The sequence below is a fragment of the Syngnathus typhle genome, linkage group LG6 (genome assembly GCF_033458585.1).
Source record: "Syngnathus typhle isolate RoL2023-S1 ecotype Sweden linkage group LG6, RoL_Styp_1.0, whole genome shotgun sequence".
In the NCBI taxonomy this organism is placed as follows: domain Eukaryota; kingdom Metazoa; phylum Chordata; class Actinopteri; order Syngnathiformes; family Syngnathidae; genus Syngnathus; species Syngnathus typhle.
In genome coordinates, this window is record NC_083743.1 from 3,048,339 (window position 1) to 3,068,086 (window position 19,748).

Consider the following 19,748-nt stretch of genomic DNA (forward strand, 5'->3'; position numbering starts at 1 on the left):
TTGTCCTTCATCCTTCTAATGATGTGATGATGTCCCTCTTTTGGTCAAAGCCCACACGCTTGTGCCAAATCCAGCCTTTTACGCCTCCCAAGGTCCACACCGGTGTTGAAAGGTGGGTACCGCCATATGGTAGTCATCGCATCTGGCGCCGTGCCAGCGAGGAGGAAAAAAAAGCTTGGGAGCGAGCAGGAAGGAGACTCGGAGTGGAAAAATCTGTCAAACATTTCATCTATTCTTGACTCATCGACCTTCCAGAATTTCCAGAAATAGTAAGAATGAGAAGTCCTGCTTCCGGATACAGAGACATTTTTTATGAGCTTAGCTTGGGAAGAAAAGAATTCCCAAGAATGTATCGAGTGTCGTCAATGGATGTCGTCGATGGATGTGTCTGACGTAAAAAGCCAAGGAGCTTCTGTCTCGCATCAAAGTGCAGTTTGTGTGATTCGAATTATTATGCACTCGAAACTCTTAATTGTGCAAATGACAAATTAGGCCTGATGTTAATTAAAAGACAAATTTGAAGGAAGAGTTCAAGTTCGGTGAGGATTTATGACTTGGCTCAAAGGACTCGTTTAGCATCCAACAGTGTGAGTCTTCCGCTAGAAATTCTGCAGTTCGCCCGCCCTCCCTTTGCCCTCCGCCCATCGAGTGCGACAATGAGACACGGGGAACACAGAGAGACATTTGGACTGTGCTTTATTAATTTAAAAAGATGGCAAAGGGCCAATCACAGAGTAGCCGGAAGACAAATGAAGCGAGGACCTTCCCCAGTAGGGCGGGCGTCCTTGAACAGATTGGATGCGAGGAAGCGTGCAGCTTTTAAAAGAAACTCTTCTTATCTTTAGCGTCTTTTGACAGCTTGAAATCCATCTAAATAAAACTCAATAATAATAATAGTGATAATAATAAAATGAATAATAATAAACTCAAATGAAAGATAAAGAAATAAGTAAATAAATAAATAAATAAATAAATAAATAAATAAATAAATAAATAAATAAATAAATAAATAAATAAATAAATAAATAAATAAATTAAATAAATTAAATAAATAAATAAATAAATAAATAAATAAATAAATAAATAAATAAATAAATAAATAAATAAATAAATAAATAAATAATCCAAGGGTTTAGGATTTTTTTTTTCTTTTCTGAGCGTTCTCTAGATTGACAATGAGCAAGTGCCAGGTGTGGTCAATCAGCATGTGGCCGTTGCCCTGGAATAAAAGCAGGTTGCTGAAGGCAAATTTCAAGGGCTTGTCTATTTTGGAGCTACCTGGTGAGGTAGGTAGCAGTAAATGTGTCTTTTGTGACTTCAGTTGTCTATCTTTAGAGCCCTGCCTGAAAACTTGCTTGGGGTGACCTTTCACCCATCCGGCTGCGTGATAGTGTTTGTTGTATTATGTTGTATGTCTTGGATATTGCGTGGATAAACTAAACTAAAAGCTTGCAAAGGTAATGTGATGTTCAGCAATTGGTAGGTGTAGTTTTGGAAAGTTGCCCATTTTTTTCCCACTTGTAACTGAACTAGGAAATTTATAGTATTTGATTCCCACATCACCTACTTTCAATTTTCTTTCATCCTCTCCTGTTGGAAAACAGAAAATGCTGAAACACTGACTTATCGGACAGTTTTAGATTTAACATTGAGTTGTACCTGTGAAGGTTAGTAAAGTTTACCCAAATGTTCCAAAGTTTTGAGTTACTCTTCAGGACCATGAATCAAAAACTGATTTGTCACTGATTTCTGGACAGAATCCCCACGGCGCCCGAACATGTCTGGCCGTGGAAAGAAAGTTGCCCCAAAGACCAGAGCCGCGGTTTCCAGATCTGTTCGGGCCGGCCTCGTCTTCCCAGTAGGCCGCATCCACAGGTTGCTGAAGAAGGGCAACTACGCCGAACGCGTGGGCAGCGGGGCACCCGTCTATCTCGCTGCCGTCTTGGAGTATCTCTGCGCTGAGATCCTGGAGCTGGCAGGCAACGCTAGCCGGCACAATAAGAAGAAGCGCATCTCTCCTCGCCATATCCTGCTGGCTGTGAAGAATGACGAGGAGTTCAATGGGCTTCTGGCTGGCGTGACCTTTTCGGAAGGCGGTGTGATCCCCAATATCAATGCGGCGCTTCTTCCCAAAAAGACCAAGCCCACCCAAGCGGAAAAGACTTCTGATGATGTTCAGTCGCAAGACTTTTAATTGGCATTTTTGTAGAGTTTATTTAATAAAGGTATTTTCTTAAATAAGACTTATTGAGTGCTAAATTTCTCGATGCATGTACGATATACAAAATGACCTCAATGCTACTTTGTTGATTGTATTTTACACAAAAGCCGTTGGAGAGATGACCTGCAAACTTTTAAAGAGAACCTCAGTGTGGTGTATTGCCGCAAGTGTAGTGTAAAATATTTTTGAAAAATTATTAAAATTTGACTGGGGATTAATGTGGAGGTCTGTGCTACCACCTGCTGGTTGATTGTTTTAATTTTTGGGCTTTATTTCCCCCCCCTTAAACATGAAAATATCTAGGGGGAAGTTTATTAGGAAATCACAATTCATGAATATTCTTTCAGAGGCTGGTGAATAAAAGTTGTATCCTTTTTAAGTTGAGCGTTATTAAATTGCTTCATTTTAAAAAATATATCTGCTATATGCTCTTTACACAATCTGTCTTGACATTTTTAACAAAAGGTGTTTTTATTCAGTACAGTACTGGAAATCCTGAGTTTTTTGCTTAAAATGCTAAACATTCAATATGTTGAAACATTGAAAAAATATGACTGTCCAAAACATTGAGCCACAAGATAGCGCCATAGAGCGCAAATTACCCCCCCTACACACACACACACACACACGCACACACGATTCCAAACTGTTAGAGCATTCGGAGTTTTAAAAAAAAACTTTTTTTTATTGCAAAATGTGGGGGGTTAATATTTTTTGTTTTGTTTTACAGCATTGTAAAATTTTGTGGAAAACTAAATATATATATTATATACTGTACGTACTGAAATTGGCAGGACGAAAAAAAAAGATTATGTCCGATTTAGTCATTAAAAACGCTTCATTTTTACACCATGTAAGTATCTTTTGTGCACCTCTGCACGTTCCCGGGGAGATTTTTTGCAACACTAGTAAACGGTGCTGCTGTTGAACGCAACCGGGGTGGTACGACGCGCTGACGTCACACGTGTGAACAACAAACGGTTGTTGGACTTTCACGAGCTAGCTTGCTCTCCCTGCGAATGCTCGCGTCGGAGGAAAACCCACGTCCAACTCGGTGTACTTTCCACCACCTTATCCGGCTACTGGATCGAAACCATCCTCGAAAAAGACAAGGCACGTTCGGAGCGAGGGCAGGTGTCTTGTCGGAACGGAACTTAACCCCACGGAGGAGACATGCCGAGGAGGACTCGTTGTGTGTCGGTGTGACGCCTGTTTCTTTTCCAGCCAGCCGCCAGTGGCGTTCGGGGGCGCTGGGATGTGTGAGCCGTGTGTTCCGAAGTGAGACGACCGCCACGATTACTTTCCGTACGGCCTAAATAATGGACTTCGAGGTGTTACGTGATGCGGCAGGTATGCGAGGGTACGCGGGCCTAGATGTCATTGCGGGGCATCAACTGTAGCACGCTAGCTAACAGCAGTTCCCATCGCCCACTTCCAAATGTATAAGATTGTTACTGTAGGAAAAAAGAAAAGCTAACTTTCCGAATGTTCGGTTCGGACTGACAAACTGCCGGTCCACTATTACTGCTGTCCATGTCCACCCGTTCCCATTTAGTGTCATAAAGTTGCTTCTTAACTGTAATTGCAATTGCACATGTCACCCAGGCATTATTGATGACCTCTACACTAGCCCTCTAATTAGCATTAATTAGAACGTCCACTTCAGATTTTTACAGCCTGTTCATTTGTCCATCCAGAGCGAGAGACTTTTTGAGTTTAACTGGACATGAATATCGAAGAGCAGCGTCTCGATCTGTGCAATGTCAAGACCAAAACGAGCATGGACGATGAGCATCGTACCTTTGGCACGGATGGGGTCCGCATCTCTGAGCTGATCGTCGACGCCGACAGGCAAAGTGTCGAAAGCATGCCTCAGCTCACCGACAACCTTCAGGTGGCCGAAGGGGACAACTGCAAGGTGAAGGACACGCTGGAAATCGATGAGGTCAATGGGAATAGACTAAGCGCTGACCGCACCGGGTCGCCGAACCCGACTGACTCGTTCTTTCCTAATAACGGGGACCACAAGGACAACGCTGCTGCGGATCAAATGAAGGACCCGAAGGACACTGAACCCGTAAAGTTGAACGACCCGGCAGAAGATGACGATGGCGGGGAGATGGACATGGGTGTGGACCTGAGCTTGGACGAGAGCGGCGTGCTGGAGGCCGAGCCGACCGCTGTCGGGTCGCCGCCAGGTGATATTTCAGACACTTCCGGTCCAGTCGGCAGCGAGGCCGAAAGCCGGTCGGACGCTCAGCGTCCAGACGAGTCGTCCGGCGCCGACCGCGCCGTGCTGTACCCCACGGTGGAGGAAGAGAACGATAAACACAAACCGAGTGGCAAGAGGGTGACGTTTCCGTCCGATGACGACATTGTTTCTGGAGCTGTGGAACCAAAGGACCCCTGGAGACATGGTAATTAATACACACTGTGTGCGTGCGCGTGTGAAAATGTGTGTGCGTCTTAAGTGTGAAGATGATCTTTATCATCTATCATCATAGCTGTTCGGTGTACCTGCATGAACATGCTTCTTGGGCCGCCGAGATTTTCATCCCACAAAAATGACATGAGACCAATTGAATCCAACACTTTGGCTCGTTAGTATGAAAGTAAAAAAAATTTCCAAAATCGTGATAGAATCGCATTATTAGATTAAAAAAAAAAATCTCTGTTATTTGAACAAAAGTTAGGACGCTAAAATATGTGCCTTCCTGTTTACTGGGTCCGCTCCGCTCTATGGAATATGGAATATGCCAAGTCCTCACCCCTTTTAAAAACACAAGTTCAAGTCTTTAATTATAAAAAAAAAAAAACCTGCGTGACAAAACGGTTAGTCACAATTTCCGGAGCTACCGAGTCCAACCGCTGCGCCTAAAAAGACACATCCAGAACCTTGAGCATTACAAGTTTGGCTGAAATGAACATGGATTGAAACTGAAGGAGAAGATGGTTGAAATTAAACAAGAACGAGACAAGCACTGTAAAGTGGGCCGATCTCATTTTTACGTTGTATTTACACGAGTCCAGGAAGTTGATGCCGGACATGGCACAGCTGTAATGGTGCCGCTTGTTTGCTGGCTCACAGCGAGGCGTGTTTGTCACTTGAGCAGCTCAGTCGAGCGGAATGTTAAGCCCAGTGTAGTTTTGGAGTTAAGGCATTAGTTCGTTTCAAACCATCGCACAACCAAATCATAGAAACAAACTATGAATTGGGCTTGCGATCAAAATGCCAGGAGCTTTTTTTTTTTTTTTTCTTCCCCCCCCCCCCCGACCACAAAGTGAGTCACTGTTCAGAGCTGAATAAATAGCTCGTGTAAATGTTCACCAGGCAACTCTAGAAGTGCAACTCTAGATTGCAGTGGCAAATGAATGACTGGCTGGGAGGTATCGTGACTTGCTGCCTGAACCTGGAGTCAGGAGGAACAATGGTCGGCCTGCTAGGATCGTGTTTCCAATTCGCCGTCGGGGCTCTCCGTTTTGGCAGGATCGCCCTGACTGAAAATCCACACAGACCGAACGAAAAAGTCAGCTAACAGAAGCAACACTTGTGCTCTGGCATCCACGTGATTACTCGAGGTGGGACGGTGCGGATAACGTTTTGGGCCAGGGTTGGCTATATTTTGTACTCGTGTTCTGCTTCACGGCAGCGCGGTAGCCCCAGGCCACCGGGCCGCCGTTCATGTTGAACCCTGCAAAAACACGTCAATGCAAAGTGAATCGTAAAATTGTCTCATTCCGAGTGTACCTAAAACAGAGCCCTGTTGCATCCCCAATACAATAATGTACTCGTCTCATGAGAGTGCTTTGTCGCCTTTTGTCGGGTTATTAGTGGTTCTATTATCCTGGTCCTAGTGACACATGGTTATAGCGTTACGGGTCGGTTCAGGTCATTCTACAAAGGATAGAATCGAATTTTTTTCGGCGTAACCAACAATCATTAAACTGCGCTTTTGGTTGTGCAACGATAACCTTTGAGTGTTCCATTGACCCAGTTTGTGTAATCAAAAGGAAGGAAATGAGAGTCGAATTTCCAACCGAAAACGTTTTTTTATTATTATTATTTTATGTGTCGAGCAGTGATTTCTTATCTCGTACTCAATTATGTGCAGGCAGGCCATTGTGCCCGCTCGTCAAACAGGAATTCCTTGTTCTCCCACTCGTGGACCTGCTCCGTGGGCCGACAAAAATATTATTTTAACACTCCACGCGAGCGCGCTTTGCACATTAAATACCCCCTTCATTTAAAAATAGAACCCTTTTGTACCCTTCATGGTACCATCTGGTCCCACTCACCAGTTTGGGTTTTGTATTTGGAGGATTGATGATGTTTTGTGGATTTCCGAGTGGTACTTATGGTGTTGTTTGTTGATTTCGTCAAACTCGACGAACGCTCCGTTTCGCTTATTAATGGGAAAATAATTCGTTTTATATCGATTCGACTTCTGCTGCTCTCTTTTTTTTTTTAGTCACTTTTTTTTGGAATGCGCCTGTTTAAATTTTTGCAACGGCATTTTGTCTGAGTTCTGTCCAGACGAGTTTGAGCTCCCAGAATCAGAGCCTGAGTTCTGCCCCCCCCCCTCAACCACCCACCTCTGTCCAAACAGTCAGCTGTCAAGTGTGAATGACGTTGCCCTGGTGTCCCGGGAGCGCCGCCGCAGACTGGGAGCGGGGCGTCTATTTTGAAAACTGCCACGGGCATGTCGAGCGGCAGCTGATGTCAATCGTCGCTCGGAGGCAGTTTTCACTTGAAGCTGGCGGAATCGAAACTCGCATCGTTTAAGATGGCTCCCAAAGTTTTCGCCTCTGTCCGATTTGGGAAGATGATCCACTTCCCGTGATGCAGCATTTGAATGTTCAACGTTCAGTGACCTTTAAAGGCCGATTGGCCTAACAGCAGTGTTTGCCGAAGGCTCAGGTTTCCCCGCACACACAAAAATGTCAGTTAGGTCTTCACGCACGACAAAGTGTTTGTTTACGCCTGCTGTATTTACAACAGTAACACGAAAAAAAATGACTTTGACTCCGTTTTGATGGACAGAAAGAGGTTTGATACAAGTCGATTTTAACAGCGGTATAGAACTTTTCGCCGAGCTTATTGGGCTACGTGACTTTTTGAAGTACGAGCCGTCACATGACCGAGTCAAACTTGTGAGCAACAAATTGAGATACGTTAGCCCGATGATGTTAGCGCAAACTTTACGGCAAGCAAAAGAAAAGCAGGAAAAAGATTCAGAGGCTTCCTTCCAGCTGTTTACTGCCGCTCCCTGTCAAAGTAAACCGTCAAATTAAACATAAAACTTTATTTAAAATAACCTCACAACGGCGCCTCGGGAAAGTCGGCTTATTATTATTATTATTATCCTATGATAAGAAAAATGAATACTGCCGTGACCGTCTCCTTCGTCTGCAATTTTCAAAAAGTGATGAAAATCATGAACACAAAACGCTATTACCGTAATTTTCGGACTATAAGTCGCACCGGAGTATAAGTCGCACCAGCCATAAAAGGCCCAAAAAAGTGAAAAAAAAACATATATATGTATATAAGTCGCTCCTGAGTATAAGTCAAAAACTATGGAAAAAAACGCGATTTATAGTCCGAAAATTACGATATTCAGTCTTAGGACTTCCAAATCATTAACATGGCAAATTCCTCTCTGCCCTCGAGCGTACGGGGAATAAGATTGTCGCTCACATGAGGACCCCGGTTGGGTTCGCCACTCTCCATTTTTCTAAGAAAAACGATATGTATACACTCTATTAACCTTGGCAAGATGAATGGAAGCGTGGCACTCAGTCGAAACGTGCCTTAATGTTGTGGCCGGTGAGTTCATATCTGAGACGGAGTGGATTATCATAAGCTGTTTGCATTCCAGTGTCTGGAAGCGCTCCGTTTGCAATCTCGTCCATCGGACGACCAAAACACTTTACAGGCTATCGACTCGAGAGACTTAGGAAGTAATCAATGCGCGGCGACCGCGTCTTTACGGATAAATCATTCTTTCCTTCAAGCTAATGGTGCCAGACGGTTGTTTGCTAATTGTGACTAACCCGGAGTTTGTTTAGTGGGCGGTTGAATATAAACCAGGTCAACGGCTTGTAGGTGAGGCAAGTGGTTTTATTGAAAGGCCTATTCCTTCATTCTAAGGATGATATGATCCCACATGCTATGGACACGGATGTCCTCGAGTGGTGGTCAAACGGTTGACACGGCAACCGTGACCCGTTAGGCTCCATCGAGGCTTTTATTGTACCTTTCGAAAGTGCAAAGGTTGAAGTAGTCCACAAACAGATTTGAAAGGTGTGAAATTCAAACACAGGTGGGGGATGCGCACAAGGATACCAGGACAACTGTCCGACTGGATTTAGAGACTTTTGGTCACCTTGCTGACTCAGCAATCCCGCGAGTTAAAAAAAAATAAAAATGAATCGATGCTGCCTTCCTTTCAGCAGATTTATCTTCAGACCTCCGCTGACCCCCAGTTTAAGCCTCTTAAACTGGGATTGCGGTTTGTCTCGGTTAGGCTGCCTAACCGAGACAAACCGCCTAACTTAGGCACCGTCAGCATCTCGACCTTTTTGTTTTCCGTGGCCACCTCCGCTTCCTCCGAGCATGCTTTTCAAAGATGTTTTGGAGCTGCCATTTCCCCCTCCTCCCAGTCACCACTCCCTCCCGGCATGTCCCGGCAGCACAGGAGGAAGTGATGAAAAACAAAAGACGGGAGAAGAAATTTAACCCGTTCGCTGCCATTGACGGCTATCGACGTCAAAGATATGAACAGGGTTGGCGGTGAACGAGTTAACGCTCTTGGCCATCTCTTGACTCTTTCTAGCCGACTAAGATCTTCCCGACCCTTCGCAAGGTTTGGAAAGTTCCCTGCCAAGCCGTTACGCTCTCCTGAAATCAAAGACTCGAGTGTGTGTGTGTGGAATGGCGTGAGACCACCAGCAGGCAAACTCCACCTTCCCTCCGGAATCGCTCTATTCCAAGGACTCGGTGTTCGCTGGAAGGGGACACCCTGTACCGTTCAAAACTTGCAAGGCTGCACACGTCAAATACTCTGAGCAGTGTGGAATTAGAAAAAAGAATCTTTCAAGTGTATCTCCAGTTGATTAATTGATGAGTCGATGCAGACGGAGTCGCACCTTGGCGAGACGCTGGAGAATGCCGCCTTCCGCTGAAAGTTGACCTGACCTACAAACCGCGGGCACGCGCGTCGGCGCTAACCACAAACGTCCTTTTTTTGTGTGTGTGTGTGTGTGATTTCACCACATTGCAGTCTTTTCTGTTCTCTCCGTCACGTCCGCTGAAATCAGAGCGCCAGGTTTGAACGTTTACAAGTCACCTGATCCCGCCAAATTTTATCTGCCACAATCGGAACACAACTCTCAAAACTACCGAGGAACGAAAAAAAGTGATGCAATTAAACTCTTGTCACCCCTCCTCCTCCACACTCCATTCCTGTCCTAATATTCATGCCTCGACAGAGTCGTACCGACACTCCTCTCTATATTTATCAAAATACCCGAGCAAGTTCTGGAACACTCTGACTGTAATTGATGATGGAACTTTATTCATCCCACAACGGGGAAATTAACATTACGTTAATTAGTTAGTGCTCAGCGCTTATTGGGCACTTGTTCATCGAAACTTTGTAAAGATGATCGTGCAGGATTTATAAGATGAGCCAAGCTGCTCTTCGAGTGAGACATCGAATGCACACGTCTTCAAGTATGCCGCAATTGATGTGAAACTGCGTTGAGGTTTCACAAGATCTGACAGATCTACGTCTCCAACAACTGCTCATTTGATACGTCTATATTTTGCATGGTGGAGAATTTGGGGAAAGTCCCCTCGGCGCCGCAGCGTCAACAAAACGTAAACGCTCTCCCATTGTGCTTTCGCAGCTCAGAATGCGACGGTGGACGACATCCTGTCTTCGTATAAGCAGGCCTGCCTCAAGCTCAACTGTAAACCCATTCCCAAAGTGCTCAAACAGATTCAGGTGAGACACACACACCCACACACGGTTGTGTAAAGATAAAACACATGACACATTAAATGGAATCACCCCCCCAGCCAGCTGAACTCTGATCCAGACCCGGTTCCATTTGTTCTCTAATTTGATGTACCCGACTGCAATTTACTGCAGTCTGGGTTCCTGCTGAGTCTGCTATCCTCAAGCTAGCAACGGCTCACCGTGTTAGCATCACTCGAGTCCACGCGCAGAAGAACCACATCAAACTTGACCCCCTCCCTCACTCAAAATTGTTACAGCCCCTACCAGAAGAATCCGATGCTACTTTGGCTTCTAGGAAATCCAGGATTTTTTTTTTTCTCCCTCTTAAATAAGGCACAAAGGCTCATTTTTGTAGTCTCATGTTTTCTTTTGCAGCCTCGTCGTGTGGGTTAGGCCAGCAGTCATGTGTCCCGTAATCCCTCGGTCAAATCCAGCGCGGCGACGATCGCCTTTGTATGTGAATTAGCGCATGGGTTTGAATCCCTTGCACTTTTTTTGCCTTACTTACAAAGTCCATATAGTTCAGCGGCCCGCAATTGAAGAAGGAGTTTTTCGATGGCTAGCGTTAGGTCAAGAGACTCAACAAAGGAATCCCCCCCAGCCAGCCAGCACGCCCGGTCAGCCGAGAGTTAACGTCACAGCTACTTGAGGAAAAACACATCACGCTGCTAAGCTGATGCTCAAGCCTTCACTTTATGGTCTGGGTACATTTCCACTGACCCACTATGGCGGACCATATCACCGGCCCCTTTCCGTCATTTCTTCCTTGTCGTATTCTGAGAAATCCATTCCCTTTGTTTTGTTATTTGATTGGATTTTTTTTAATTGATTGATTGGTCGGATAAAGAGGACTAAAAATAAATGAGTAGGAAGAAGTCACATTTAGTCATATTTGTGATGTTTGGCTGTTTTTTTGCTGCCGAGTCATCGTTTCAGTAAGCAGCCATGTCAAACATGCGAGTTTGTCCGTTGTCGGGTTTTTGCAGGAAGACTTTGGTTGACCCTGCCCCTTCCCCGCTAAATGCGGTCTCTATTAAGAGCACGCCAGTTTGCCAGATGCCCTCCCGGTTTGTAAAAGATGGCTGTTTAGCAGCTGCATGATGAATGCCTTCGCCAATGCAACTGCCACCGTCACAGTCTTTGGACCTTGTTAACAAGAATTCAAACAAAACAAAAAGATGGTTTTGTCATGTGTGCCAGACAGTGGAACTCCCCGGGGAGGTTTCAATATTGCAACTTAAATGGAGCATCTTTTTTTTTTGTCTTGGAAGGAGTTGGCTCTTCTATCTTACCATCTCAGCTCTCCAAATATTTGATTTATTTATTTATTTTATTCACCCGATTGTACTAGCTTGTGCTCTTCTATCATGTGACGGGCGTGGAGACATGTGATTAGGAAAATAATCTTCTTTCTCTATTCATGACCTCTTATACGCTGTCGGATATACGTACGTTGCGTCATGTCAGATGACTTTATCAAGACTCGATGAGTCATGCGAAGGGGGTCACGTCCAGGCAGGTTCAGATAATTACCGGCGGTGTGGCACGAGGGCAGAGGTCTCGGAGTTCATGTTGAATGGGGATGGAGAGCCAACTATTTGCTGGCACATAGTTTCGAGGGCAGTGTTTGCGTGGGCGAGTGTATGAGCAGAGCATGAGGCAAAAAAATGTACAGTTTTGTTTGATGTGTGTGTGTGTGTGTGTGTGTGTGTGTGTGTGTGCGCTGCTCATCTCTCACAACTAGCAGATTGCAAAGAAACACACAAAAGAGGAAAGCGCTTGATTTATCAAGCAAATGTCTACCTCAGATTACATAAGAGGACGTTGTTTTTTTTCTTCTTCGTGGTTTGTGCGGTGTGGAGATGTTTCGAAATGTGCAACGCAATCTGTGATTTCATAAGGAAGTGTTGTGTCTCGCTTGCGCTAATGTTTTTTTTCTTTTTTTTCTTTTTTTGAATGCAGGAACTTATAGACCTGACCCAGCGAAATGAATGCTTGGATCTAAAAGGTAAGCACAAAGAAAAAAAAAGATGTTATAAATTTAGATCAAGATGTTTGACAACATCCTACACAATACAAGCTTATAATATTTGACTTTTGGGTGTGTTTAATGTAACACGTCGGTCTTCTTTCTTTGTGCACAGGTGAAAAGTTGGACTACAAGGCGTGCGAGTCCCTGGAAGAAGTTTTAAAGAGAGTCCAGTTTAAAGTGATCAACCTGGAGCAGACCAATTTAGATGAAGATGTAAGAAGAAATCCGTTTGAAGATTTGTGGGGGGCGTCACGGGATTTCCAATTACACCACAGACCCCCTCGGGGCTCGGGCAGGCTCCATAGCGCCGACCCGAGGGACAAATCCCGTCACAAGACGACACATATACACATTGTGAGGTTTATTTCGAGTCGCAGACTCAAGTCGTGCTCGCAACCAGACCGCGGTTGCGCTGGCTCACTCTAATTACGGCTTGCTGTTTTCTTCTGCTTCTCTCGCAACTTCTCCTCTTCCTCCTGCAAGTAAACGCAGACACCCAAGCGGAGGCAGCAGATGGGCCGGCCCAACGTAGGCCTAACGGGAATGAGTCACGGGAATAACAGCGGCTCAGCCTGAGATGGTCGAGCGCGAGTGAAATGAGAAGCTGAAAGGAATAAGAGGATGGTGCGATAAGGGCGTGTTGACGTACGGCTTGATGTCTTCCATTTTTCAAAGGCTTTTCTCAAAAGCCGACGGGGTGGACTTCTTTAGAACTGCATGTGACTCACTTTCAGCCGCCCCCGAAGATAAACGCAGCCAGTAGCCAATAGTATCCCGACGGAACACACCGAGACGTGCGATGATGTCATTTGACCCCACTGAGCTATCGTGTCTCATTTACTTTTCTTTTATTCCTCGTTCTGCAATTGGAAACGATATCATGGCACAAAACCTTATTCAGCATAAGTCACCCGTAGCGCAGTTGTTGACATTTGTTTATTTTTGTTTCTCAGGGCGCCTCAGCTCTGTTCGACATGATCGAGTACTACGAGTCGGCCACGCACCTCAACATCTCCTTCAACAAGCACATCGGCACGCGGGGGTGGCAAGCCGCCGCTCACATGATGAGGAAGGTGAGATCACTTGGAATTCGGTTTGTAACGATGCAGTCATGAAATGATTCGTATTGTTCGGCGGAGCTAAAATCCTCGCGCGATTATGACCACACCAGGGAGGCTCACTCGTCACCGTAAGTGTATTGTAATGAAGTAATCCTCCCGGGAGAGCTTTCGTTTCCCGTCTGACATGACAAGGTGTCAACTCACGGGATCCAATGCAAGCGCATCAAACATTCAGCCCTTGCTAAGATTCTATTCAAATCTGACGTTTAAGCGGATTGACGGAATGCGCGGTGAGTATTAAAGGCAATATGGCCTTGCGTCAGTGTGACATTGTGACACATCGGCTCACAGCAACAAGGACGTTTGCAGGCGACTGAATGTGATAGATGACTCAAGGCCGTCATTGTCTCGGTTTCCATGTAGGATAGGATTTATTCATTACATTGCATCAAAGCAGCCATAGGGAAGGAAGGCTTTTGTTTGGTTTCCTTAAAACCGCAAACCTTGCCTTGTCTCAAATAGTGGTCCGTCCTCTAATAATAGCCGCTGAGCCTCACTTAATCTCTTTGACAAATAAAAGCCAATTGGTTTCTCTTCTTCTAGTTTTTAAATCCTTTAAGGGAGACATGAGTAAATGCAGAGTCTCACTTATCATGCTACCCGATTTTTTTTTTTTTTTTCTCCGCCACCATCAGACGAGCTCTCTGCAGTATCTGGATGCCAGAAACACGCCCCTGCTGGACCACTCGGCCCCCTTCGTGGCTCGGGCGCTCCGGATCAGCGGCAGCCTGGCGGTGCTGCACCTGGAAAACGCCGGCCTGTCCGGCAGACCGCTCATGATGCTCGGTATGAGGCAAAGGAACGGCGCCGAGCGCGTCCCAGGAAGGAATTCATTTGGTTTTCTCCGTGACGCCTTTTCAGCAACGGCCTTGAAGATGAACATGAACCTGCGGGAGTTGTACCTGGCCGACAACAAGCTCAACGGCCTGCAGGATTCGGCCCAGCTCGGCAACCTGCTCAAGTTCAACTACAACATTCAGATTCTGGACCTGCGCAACAACCACATCCTGGACTCGGGTACTCGAGCGGCCCCTCGTGTTTTGATTCGTGCGACCGCTAAAGGGACTCGCGAGCTCATCGGCTTCCGAGTCTCTCGCGCCCACGCGTTTATTTCATCTCCGTTTATGTAACAGGTGCTCAGAACACCGAAATATCTCTCCGCTCGAGACTTGATTGAGTCGTGGCCGATGAATACAATGATATCATTTTAGCCTTGTGAGTGGAACGACTCAGAGTTATTTTTTAACGGGAAATGCTCCTATTTGGACTCATTCCTCATTTTTGTCCGGCGCTCATTAGTCATAACGTATTGACATTTTGCCGGCTTGGGCGGGGGACACAGATGGACTGACTTTTGCTGGCGTGGGCGTTGTCGTCACAGGTTTGGCCTACGTGTGTGAAGGACTAAAAGAGCAGAGGAAAGGCCTCGTCACATTGGTGCTATGGAACAACCAGCTGACGCACAACGGCATGGGCTACCTCGCAGCTGCACTGGTACACACACACACACACACGATGACAACAAGACAATAGTCTCCATAAATGGTCCTTGTGGGTCAAAAAAATGTATCCAAATTAATTCATAAGTAATTTAAAAATGATAATAATAAATTAATAATAATAAAAATACAATGGATGTATTTCAATACACCCTAATCCTAGACTTAATTCCCTTCCAAAAGCATGACTGGAGTATACTGCATTAAATGTTCACATCTGATTCCGTGGCCGGGCCGAATGACTGAAAAGGAAATTCATCTGTTTGTTTTGATGAGTCATGACGTCCTCGTCACATTGATTGCCGACCAATAAGGAGCTCATTGTTTGCGGTTCCCCATTTAGACATTACTGACTGCCAGCTTGTCAGAGCAGCACAAACTCCGTTCTGGTGGGTTTGTCCTTTTCACACTCGGCGGGTGGCATTGATTGGAACCAACGCATGTTTGGATTGAAATGTCACACTTTACTCTATCGCAGCAGCGGTTCTCCAACTTTTATAGCCGATACTTCCTGTGGCTCTCAATATACCTCTGTCGCCTCCTACATTAATCTTTCAAAAGTCTTGAAGGCTACGTATACTAAAATGACAAATAAATGCATGGGAAGAGCTTGAAAAAAATAATCACATATTAAATTCCAGTCACAGTAATGAATGGCCAAAAAAAAAAAAACACAATTGGATTTGTTTTGTTTTTACCCCAAATTGTTCAGCCTTGCACCCAGAGTCTGGAGACGCTCAACCTGGGCCATAACTCAGTGGGCAACGAGGGCGTCCACAAGCTGAAAGACGGACTGATCGCCAACCGCTCTGTGCTCAGACTGGGCCTCGCCTCCACTAAAGTGTCCTGTGAAGGTGATCAATTCCGGCCGTTTCCGCTTGAACAATTTTTTTTGAGTGCGTTTTTCACCCCGGCGCTTATTTTTCCGCCTTGTCCACCGCAGGAGCGGTGGCGGTAGCCGAATTTATCGCCGAGAGCCCGAGGCTGCTGCGTCTGGATCTGCGGGAAAATGAGATCAAGACCGGCGGACTGATGGCTCTGTCGCTCGCCTTGAAAGTCAACACCTCTCTGCTACGTCTCGACCTGGACCGGGAGCCCAAGAAAGAAACTGTGAGCAAGTCAATTATTCATGTGTGGAAAGATGAAATATTGCGTAAAATAGTCATGAATTATTTTTATTCAAATGAATGTGAGACAGGGTTCCCATGGGAAGTAGAAAGGTCCTGAATTGAATCATGATTCTAATAATCCAAAAATGTACACTGTATTTCATTCACCAAAGCGTGAAATTGTGAACTTGAGCTTGAGTCTTCGCACGGTTCTTGTGGTGCAGGTGAAGAGCTTCATCGAGACCCAGCGTGCCCTGCTGGGCGAAATCCAGAACGGCTGCAAGAGGAACTTCATCCTCGCCAAAGAGAAGGAGGAAACAGAGCAGATGATGAGGCAGTCGGTATCCATGGCCGAAATCGCCACCGAGGACGGAACGCCAGAAGAAGAAGGCGAGGACAGCAACGACGGGAGCCCAGAGGATAAAACGGAAAGCCAAGAGCAGCCGAGCGGCGGGTCGGAGGCGAGCGCCGAGGTGAGCGTTCCGCCGATCAACCTGGACTCTGACTCCGACACTGAAGATGAGGAAGAAGTGATCGCGAAAGCCTCGTCCGGGCCAAAAGCGGTCCAAAGTCCGACTCCCCCTCAAACTGAAGTGGTAGCGCCCGCATCGAGTTCCTCACACGTGCCCCCGCCGCCCACCATTTCAGGAATCACCGTCACCAACAGCCCCGTTCCTTTGGGCACGCCTCCCTCGCCGGGCCGCTGCATATCAGTCTCCAGTCCCGGGCGAGGTCACAAGATTTTCATGGTGACTCGGGTTGAGAGCCCGCCTGAACCTCAGGCTGCTGCCGGCCACACCGACGGGGCGTCAAAGAGGACCTTAGAAACAAGCTCAGCCACCGCCAAGCAAATCCAGCCCACGCAGGAGGAGGTCCACGACGACACGACGCTGAAGCGCACCCACGACCGCGATGTCATTGGCAACACTTTAGAAGCGCCATCGACGAGTCAACAAGCACCAGCTTCGCCTTCGTCCGCTCAGCCTGAAGCCCCCCCACCCCAGACCCCCTGTGAGGAGCTGAAAGAAGCTCCCGCTGTGGAGGAAAGCGGAGCGGCGTCGCCGGAAGCCTCGAGCGGAGACGCCAAAGAGGAAATGCAGACATCCACACCCACGCCGGACCAATTAACGCAAGAGCGCCAGGACGAGGCAAAAGAGGTGAACCCCAGCCCCCCGACTGTGACTGAGGACGACAGCCCCGGTCCAAAACCGGAAGGGGAACGTCAGAAAGCTGAGCCAGACGGACAGGAAGTAGCACAGCCCGTTCCCGCCGACCAACCGACATCCGTCCAAGCCGAAACGGAGGCCTCCGCCGACCAGGGCGAGCCGGAAGCGGCCGCTTCGCTTTTGCCCAACGGCCTGAAACCCGAATTCTCCCTCCACCTCCTCGACACCGACGGCCCCAAACCCGGCAGCTGTGTCATGGAACACGGTGTGTGTGTGCGCGTCTATGAGCTGCGATACCCGATACACAAATGCATGGATGAATATTTCATGTGTGTGTTTTGTTGTTGGCTACGCAGTGAGTGCGAGCTGCACACAAGACCTGGAGGAGCTGCTTCTCGAAGCCAGTTTGGACACTGGAAGAGAGGCGCCCTGAAGAAGGTTTGACCGGTAGCCAAATCTTTTCATTTTTTTACATTTTGTAACTTTTTTTTTACAACCCCGCCCACCCACCAATTAGCTTCCTCTCCGCATTCTCAGCTAACTTCCTGTCTGTCTTCCACAGGTCCTGTGAGGACAACAGGAGTCGAGAACACAAGAGTCAAAAACACTCGAATGAGCTCAACGGGTTCCGTAGGGAATCAACAGACACTCAAAAGTCAACGTGACGTCACTACATCAACCACCGAAGCGTGTGCGTGTGAGGAGGACAAAGACAAAGTAACCTTGCTGTCTGTCATCACTACATTTGTGATTCTTTCCACGGCAACCAGGGACAGCCGGGAGTAGGAAGTAAAAAAAAAAAAAAAAACACTAACCAAAGACCAATCCAGGTGTGCGTGTGTCTTCGGGAAGGTTTTTAACGGTAGACCGTAAGCTTCCCCGACACACAAATAATAATTGTGGAGCCGGCTGAGGGCACCAGCCGGCTTTAATGTCACAGCACTGTACCCGGTGACCATCGAGAGTTTTTTTTTTTTCTGTCCTCCTCATCCATCGTTCCAATTTTGAAGGGACCTCCGCCTAAGTGACCCCCGCTTCCCCGTTTTTGTCATTTCTACTTTGGCCCCTCAGGAATCAACACAAAGCAAACCTGAAGCAACAACCTCCACTGCTTGCTTCACGGGTTGCTCGAATCAATAGAACATCTCATCTTCACCCCCTTTCACTCTTTGGGGGATTTTTTTTTGCACCTTTGACAAATCATTTGTATTTATTTGATGAGTTTTTGGATTTATCCAACCCCACCCCCACCCCCTTCTTGATTTGTTTTTAAACCCCACCCTTTCCATAGAGCAAATATTTAGGTTGTTTATTTTATTTGACATTTTGGGAGGGGAAGCGCAAGTTTGGAGTGGTTGACTTGTTCAGTAGCAGTCGGGGTGCATTCCTGACAAACCGAGTCACGTCACCGAGAAGCGACATGTCACGTGGTGGTGTCGTCGACGCCGGGTGGCCGCCAGAGGGCGCCGTTCCTTCACGCTGCTGCTCGCCGAGTCATGGGAGTCCCCCCCTAAATCAGGCCGCTTCTCCGTTTTGCACCCCACTGTTTGTAAATGCTTTAATTTTTAGACCTTTTTAATAAATGGTTAACTTAATTCAGAACTGTGCTGGTAATCACAAAGATATGTATGGCGAAATTTGTTCCACTCAAATAAATGCATGTAATGACTCGACCACTCGATTTGATTTATTTACATTTCTAGGGTATGGGGCTTTTGAGAGGACTAACGTATAACTAATTAAACTAAAATCTCTAATGTGCTACATCCTCAGAATTGTTTATTTTTATGCCATGCTATAACAATAAATCAAACCATGAGAAAATTTGTAATCAAACATTCAAATATCTAAATTAATCCAACAATTATGATCAATATCCATCCGCTATACGTTTTATCATGAGAATGCCCATGCTAAAAACTGGATATCAAAAGTCTACACACCCCTGTCATGTTCTTGCGACCAAGATAGAGCATTTTCTGTTATCGTGAGCGTTAACTTGACCAGCTCAACTCGTACATTTATTCACATTTACTAAACGGCCAGCACTTGCCAGAAATTCCTGCAGCTCCTTCATTGTTGTTCTTGGCCTCTTGTCATGTCATCAATTTTGCAGGGATGTCCACTTCTTGGTCGTGGGTAGTATATATATATTTTTTGCCCATGGTGTGTAAATTCTTGACTGATACTTTGTAAAGTTGTAATAATTACTGAGAGTTCATGTATATACCACAATTGATGTGGGAAAAGGGGGGTGCAGATCGGCCATCCTTGCTCCTCGTCCCGTGCTTCCCTCCAGGGGGGTGTGGGAGTGTTCAAAAGTGTCCTCGCCGGGTCTCCGGGTGGGCTTAGTTGTACTTCAGGAATGTGCTGGCAGCCAGTGGGGATTTATCCACGGTGTCAAACTCCATTGGACCTGTTGATTCGCAGCCCACTGGACGGAAAGGAAAGCTGCCACGTCATTCCTGGGAACAGCAGAGGAATACTTTTTTTTTAACTCACTAGCCCCCTCCAAAAAGAAGTTCCCTGCACCTTATGATGTGATTATGTAATCATACAACACAATGGGGATTACA

General features: G+C 46.4%; 2 protein-coding genes across 3 annotated transcripts; both read left to right on the forward strand.

The window, feature by feature from the left end:
* Positions 1-1,777: 1,777 nt before the first annotated feature.
* Positions 1,778-2,194, forward strand: LOC133155660 (histone H2A-like). Its single transcript, XM_061281146.1, has one exon. The coding sequence runs from the start codon at positions 1,778-1,780 to the stop codon at positions 2,192-2,194; it is 417 nt and encodes a 138-aa protein (XP_061137130.1).
* A 969-nt stretch (positions 2,195-3,163) lies between these two features.
* On the forward strand, positions 3,164-18,845 carry ppp1r37 (protein phosphatase 1, regulatory subunit 37). 2 transcript variants are annotated; one of them, XM_061280801.1, is made up of 14 exons: positions 3,164-3,571; positions 3,919-4,638; positions 10,133-10,230; positions 12,208-12,253; positions 12,390-12,490; positions 13,231-13,350; positions 14,034-14,184; positions 14,260-14,415; positions 14,780-14,892; positions 15,610-15,751; positions 15,841-16,007; positions 16,231-17,437; positions 17,529-17,619; positions 17,735-18,845. In XM_061280801.1, the coding sequence occupies exons 2-13, from the start codon at positions 3,948-3,950 to the stop codon at positions 17,603-17,605; spliced, it is 3,069 nt and encodes a 1,022-aa protein (XP_061136785.1). In that variant the 5' UTR covers positions 3,164-3,571; positions 3,919-3,947; the 3' UTR covers positions 17,606-17,619; positions 17,735-18,845. The 2 variants fall into 2 exon arrangements, with proteins under 2 accessions (XP_061136785.1, XP_061136786.1); XM_061280802.1 differs by having other exon boundaries at positions 3,164-4,638; positions 17,529-17,610.
* Positions 18,846-19,748: the final 903 nt, after the last annotated feature.